Consider the following 7106-nt stretch of genomic DNA (forward strand, 5'->3'; position numbering starts at 1 on the left):
AATGTCATGGCTGACTGGCAGCTACATAATTACCGATGACGACACATTTCCGCATTGAACAAAGATACCCCGATGCGTTCGTTGCGAGGGTATCTTCCTCAATGAAAGCACGACGTTTTCTCGGAAAGCACATAAAGGAAATGACGGTACGTAATTACAACAGGGCGTAATCGGAAGTTTACGAAATTAGCTAGAGGGATCCCTTTCTTCTCTTATACACGCAACTAAAATCGCATCTCACTAGGAAATGACTCAAACGATTCGTGAGAAATAAATAGCTATATTTTTATCTTCTCTTTTCCATTTCGTTTCGTGTCATTGTAATAATTTACTTCTTTCAAACATTTGCACATAATGATTATGCTATTTTCCGCGAGCTTTCTATAAAAACGCTCGCATCCCGTTCCGTGAAATTTCCGGTCGCCGTCTTTGTCCACAAATAACGTTAGCGGCGTGAGAGCGCCGGAAAAGAGCCATGCTCTGAAAGGCGCAGTTCGTGCGTATCATAGCCGACGCATCCAACGTGCGTTAACAATGTGCGTAGCAATGATGCACAATAAGTATTCTGCAGTGAAAATCGAATGAGAGAAATTGATTAACGCAATTATATAAATTCTGTGAAAATTTCTATAGTGTACAAATACTTTCTACACCCACTGTAGCAGATGGGCCTGTTAAGTTATTAACTTTACTGTTCGTGTGCGAGCGCGTGCACGCGTGGCGAAGCACCCGCCTTTCTGCGTGTCTGGGTTAATATACCAGGTGGCGGAAATAGATCGCTGGTGACGGAGGAAGACGATGAGTCATACCGGCGCCAATTCTTGCGGTTGCTTGACCGGAGGGTCGCGGTTTCAGTCATTTGGAAGAAATGAAAAAAAGGGAAGGCGGATGATTATTCACCGGCGAAGCTTTCAAGAATAATTACAGTGCGTCATATTAGGTGTAGCACGTCCCATTGTTCACAATGCGCATCATTATGCTGTCGCGTAATTTTAACGTAGGAACAGTTAATAATTTCTCCTAAATTTTTTGCCGGTTATAAAGCGTTGATGGTGCAAAATATTGCAAATAATTAAAGTTTTTGTCATAAAGCAAGATAGAGGACAATGTCAAACTTGGATCCGCGTTGTACGCGTGCCTAGTGTGTTAAATTATATCGCATCATGAGTAACTGTTTTCTTTTTCTAGCTTCACCGTACTGTGCACACAAATAGTGTCGATTAGCATGCGTGAACGGAAGCGAACTGTTTTGTCGAGAAAGGGTTGGTCTCCGGCATTCAATGCGATTGTCTCCACGAGGTCCAAATGTGGTAATCTAGCACATCGATTTGCTGTTTATTCACTCTGTCAGCTCATCTGTTGAATTAAAAATTAGTAGCTGCACGTTTATAGACGTGAAAGTGAAAAATGCATGGTTCAAAATACACTTTAAGGATTTTAAAAATACTAAATGTAAATGTTTCATCTTCCAATACAAAATCTAAAGTCTTGTAATTATCTCTGTAATATTTTATTAAAAATTAGTAAATTAAGAAATACAGAACGTAATATCAGAAGATTCAGGCAAAATAGTTTTTTATACAACCGAGATAACAAAATAACAAGTAAATGAATTGGCTGAAATCACTGCACGCTCAATTTCAAGAAGGTTAATAGAGACCTGACAATAACGAAACTCCATGATACATCCGCGTTGCATTATAATCGTCTCGCGTCTACGTTCGCTAAATATGCTAGTTATATGTTCGCCAACGCTAGACGCGTATTTAGCACGGACGATCCTATTTATGCGTGAGACGGGATAGTTATACGCACATGGCGACACATCACTAGTCATCTCTATTTCGACCAACGAACGGCGATGTTAGCGTGGGCCGTAGGGAACATCAAAGAGTTCATTCCTATGTCGTGACTTATACGTGGTTGGAATCTCTGCGTTTGGAGATCGTAGAGCGAAAACAGATTTCGCCTGCAAAATTTTTAAACAAACTCGAAAGAAGAGGAATTGCTGTTTCCTGATTAAATCAAAGCAAGAATTACGCACCCTTTAAACATTTTTTCCTCTAAATATCTTTTGAAAATGTATGATATGTGAAATGTGAATTAAAGAAGAATCATGAGCGATAAAGAAAAAATGTTTCATTGCCAGATGACAATCTCCCACAGAAACAATGACGATTTCTCTTTCCCTTTGAGACAATCCGATAATAATACCAGTATAATCTGGTTGAGTAGAATGCCTAATTAAAGATTGACTGCGAAATTTTCCGACCTATTTCTCTTCCATGTTATGGTCCTTTGGGATTAATTCGATCGATTGTAAGAATTCGAGATCGGAATTTCTCTCATTACAATTCTCTTATATATAAATAGGATAATATATATCGTTGAATATGAAACATCAAAAGAAACAGGAAGCGATAAAGAAACAAAAAGCAATGTTTCATCTTGTCTCTTCTCCACGAAACTTACGTGTATTTGTAGTTCACGTATCATCCTATTCCGCACGAAAGTACAAAACGACCGAATGTATGCATTCTAGCTGAAATATTGTATGTTCGTTCGCATTTCGCTCAGAAAGCGTGCATTTGGTTGCTCCATTACATGTTCATGCAACAGCGTACATGAGCGAGAAATGCTCTCATGCTTTTGGTAAAGAGGCAGGACTGGGACATTGCTTTCGTCTTTTTCTACCCTTTGTATACTTTAATAATAAAATATGCCGTCCATTTGTTGGCCACATCTAGGTATATCAACGATTTTGCACAAAATATTTTTTACAAGCAGCCTTTATTTATAAAAACCACTCTGTTCATCAGAAATGAAAGCGAACATTATGAAAAGAGCTGTTTGCACGTAACGGGAATTATTCAAAATTCCACAGAGAATTTTTATTTATGTTCTGTAGGAAAACACGGATACATGATACAAAGGATCGAATGATGAAGATACTGGTTGCGACCCGGAAAAAGGATCGATTCGTGAAAAGAGGGCATGCAAGATGGCGAGGGTGCACAGATGTTGGAAAAAGAATAGCCAGGTGTTGAAGCTGGGCACGCGTCGTATTTGTTAAAAATAGATTAAAAGGCGGCCCGACACTTCGACTTGAATGGATGAATGGATCGTGAATGGATTATCTTGTTTGGTACGAAAGGTAAGAACGTAACATCGAATGCAAGATTATAGCGACAAAAAAAAGATACGTAGGAAGCGAGTTTTCGAACGGCATTCTTATTTACTTAGGAAGAAACGTTGACTGAAAGAATCGGTGGTACCGTTGCTCGATCTTCGATAAAAAAAGGTATTTCTGTTAAATGCATTTATTAAAGAAAATTGCGCCAGAGTTGTGCAAAAATTATACTCTGAGTCAAATATAAATATCTACGTACAATTATTAAACATAGAGATATTTTACCTATCATCTATTTTATACATGACATATAATTTCAGTGTTTAAGCAACTTTTCTTTTTTTATTCGTATTATATTATTATATTGAGGTTTCTAAAAAATAAGCAAATAATAAAAAATAAGCAATCGTTGTATTACTATTTTAGTTAGTTGAAAATTTAAACAGATATGTGAATTATGTACTATAATATTGATGTTAATACCACGTATTACTTTTAAAAAAGCGTTGAATATATTATAAGAATGATATGCCCTTCGAGAAAATACACATTCGAATGTACAAGTTGAACTTAAAACCAGTATAATACAGTCAAACGGTGTTCCGTTGACTAATATCTCACCACAGAAACTATCTAATCTAATTGCCATTATTAGTAGATATTCAGCAAAGTGCATTTCTTAATGCTGTCACGTTTTACGTAAAGTTCACACGCGCACTTATTACTGAGAGTGTGATCGACGGTATTAAAATAATGATCCAGGTTAAAAGCCCAATTATGCGGTATTACATACGCCGTTCGATGAACTATGCAACAGATATTACACGACAACATCCGTCACGTGAGAGATGGTGAACGATTAACGGACATAGCACTTTACGAATTATGCAAACTTGACCTTCTTCATGACTATAATTCCGATCGACGAACGTAACGTGAATCGACGTTTTCCGATGTTCCTGGCTGAATAATGATTTGGCGTGATATAATAATAATTTCCCGGGTTATTTCGTGAGAATCTCGTGAGATCGACGCATTGCCCAGATTGTAAATAAAATTCACGGCCGACGTGGGAATCACGGTAGTTCACACAGTAGTCGAAGATCTTTCACGAAGGGAAGAGGATATCCTCTGTAATCATCGAAGAGCCGTGCGCAACTAATCCAAGATGCAAACACGGAAAGTGCAGCGAAAGTATTGCCGCGATAAAATTCCTGAATATATCGTCGACATTGAAGACACGAAGCCGATACCACTTTAAGTTTATAGGGAAACACAGGACTTTAATGGGTGAAAAATACTGCGTGTACCTTCGACAACCTACAGTGCAGATGGGTAACAAAGCGCGAGTTTTATTTCCCGATGAAGACATAACAAACGAGCGTAACGGTAGTGGACTTGATGCTTCCAAGCAGATCAAGATCGAACGTAACGCGATCGAGGAGGTAATACCGGATAATGAAACGGTACAGAGAGAACGCGCTTTTATAGGCCATCCTCGTGTCTCTTTATCAAGATTTATGATATATGATGCCACGCGACCGTCAAGCGTAAGAATCGCGCCAGTCACAGCCACGAAGGAGGCGTAATCGCGCGGCGATTTATTACAAATTATTCTGCCATCAGGTAGATGCCCCCGACGCTAATTATAAGATGGAGAAATTATCCGTGAGGCGGACATTTAACTGCGTATCCATGTATCGTAAGATGCGCACAAATGATCAGCATGATAATTGATCGTTTAATTTCTACGAAACATGTCCAAGAAGAAACTACGGAAAATTTCACTGTGTTTTCCCTGTATTAATTAGGTTATGATCATAATTCATTTTTTTATTAATATTCTTAATCTTTTATTTTTTTTAATTTTATCTTTACGTAATCATTTTAAATTCATTGTTTTCTTAGTATTTGTATTATATTAAGTAAAAATATGTATTCTAATAGTAATTCGATAAATTAAAGTTTATCGATAGGATTAAACGTAACAAAATCTATATAATCTCTTCGAACACATATAAAATTCGTTTTAAACATACTTTATGTATGTACTCATTTTCGCAAATATCTGCCAAAACACATCGCATGTCGTCGATATGTTCTCGTTGAAATATTAAAGTCGTATTCGTTGGTCGAATGCATCTGCGTCCCCGAAGGCTGTGGCAATTCGTGTAGCAATTCGGAAGATCCATGGATCGTGCAAACGCATCAATCTACGCGAGGGTTTTCAAGCCCGATGTTATGCTAACCGAGAGCGATAATTTCTCTTTAGTATCGCTAAATCGGTCCGCGCATTTGGACATGTGCATACTTTGGATTGTCCAAAATATTTTGCACTTTGTAGATTATTTTAACAGATTCTTCTCTAAAGTGGATGCTTTTTGCACTACGTAAAGTTTAACCGTTACCGGTCGAGAAGAAAGAGGGGAAAAAATAAGAAAGTTTCACTCGATAATCACTTAATGAAATAAAATGTTTATTTTAAACGCGCTACGACTGCAGTCCGAATCACAGATTTTGTTAGCCGGTCGCGAGTACTCTGCTCTTGAAGTGTCTCGCTCGATCGTTTCAAATTCGTATTGGATAACGCCTATATAAAAATTCGCTATGATCAATACACAACACGGGTTTTTTTAGAAAAACAAGTTACTGAGCTACCGATCGGACTCTCTCGAAGTAAATATTTGTTCTCGATATTTCGAGATTTCAAGTTAATGGTCCTCTTGATCTCTAACAGTAAATCATACATGAAAAAACTTATTCTTAATTTATTAACTATATAATCTACCATTCTGAAATATCGAATTGAAAATTGTATTAGCAATCACTATATTTTTAAAATCTTATTATTTTTAATATTAGTTTTTGATAAATATATATTAACATATTTAATGTACATTTAAAATTAAAATAACTATTATAATCACTCTTAATTTACATATAGAGAAAATAATGAATAGACAAAAACTACTTCGGTCCTTTTGATGCGGATTATGCACGCATACGCAACACATTTACAAGAGCGCGTTCGAGCGCGACTAAAACTGTGAAAAACGAATAATTGCCGGGTTGGACCCACCGGATGATAAATGAAAGTGCGTGCTGCCTAGGGCGCGCGTTACTTTTTTCAATTTTTTTGTATGGACTGAGCAACATGCCGGCCCGATGCAAATGTCCAACGAATTACGGTCCTTACCAAATTTTGAATAAAAACGCTAAGTTACAACTCACGATTATGCCAAGGCGTGTTTTGATTTATCTGTCGCCGTTATAGTTTATCGTGACCAGCTGCGCGCAGATAAGGTATGACTTGTAAGATTGATCGAAGGAGGTTCATACTAATGAAAACTGCGGATGCATAACATAATCACCGTTTCCATTATTTTCTTGTTTCTTCCATTTTATGCATTTTTATGTGATAGGTATCAAATTAATTAAAAAAGATATTTCTTTTTTTCTTTAGTCGTATAGATGCATAAGTAAATACGTTTGGAACATGACATATTGCGTATGTATATTCTCGGTGATACATCTTAATTTCTCTCGTAATTAGTCTAATCTTCGACCTCTTCGACGTCATCATTAATTCGATCTAAGCGAGAAAACCGGTGCAAGTTATTTCGCTTTCTCGACGTTTAAACGTTGCACATCACGTAGTTATTATACAGGTATTTGCTTCTTTTTCACCTTTTACTTTTGCCTATGCAGTTTGCAACCTATTATTTGTTCGAAATTATAGATGAGGATAAACAAAGAAAACAGAAATTATATCGTCTTGTGTTTTGCGATGAATCGGAACTGCATATGGAACTAATAAACTGAAAAGTGAAAAGATAGAAAATCTGATAGATGAAAAAAATGATCATTTGTTTAATGATAAAACAAAAATAACTTGAAATATTTGATTTTTAAACAATGATTTAGATACATATAATTATGTTCAGCAAAAACTGTGGATTGTGTAAGATTACAGATT

At 36.7% G+C, this 7106-nt stretch overlaps 1 protein-coding gene across 1 annotated transcript in view; it reads left to right on the plus strand.

Annotated features, from left to right (window-relative positions):
* Positions 1-3153, plus strand: part of LOC105282115 (protein abrupt) — a 90637-nt gene extending 87484 nt beyond the window's left edge. Inside the window, exon 8 of the mRNA XM_020032528.2 lies at positions 2909-3153. Within this exon, the coding sequence (XP_019888087.1) occupies positions 2909-2943 (35 nt within the window). The 3' untranslated portion in view covers positions 2944-3153. The remainder of the gene's footprint in view (positions 1-2908) is intronic.
* Positions 3154-7106: the final 3953 nt, after the last annotated feature.

The sequence above is a fragment of the Ooceraea biroi genome, chromosome 7, assembly GCF_003672135.1.
Source record: "Ooceraea biroi isolate clonal line C1 chromosome 7, Obir_v5.4, whole genome shotgun sequence".
Classification (NCBI taxonomy): domain Eukaryota; kingdom Metazoa; phylum Arthropoda; class Insecta; order Hymenoptera; family Formicidae; genus Ooceraea; species Ooceraea biroi.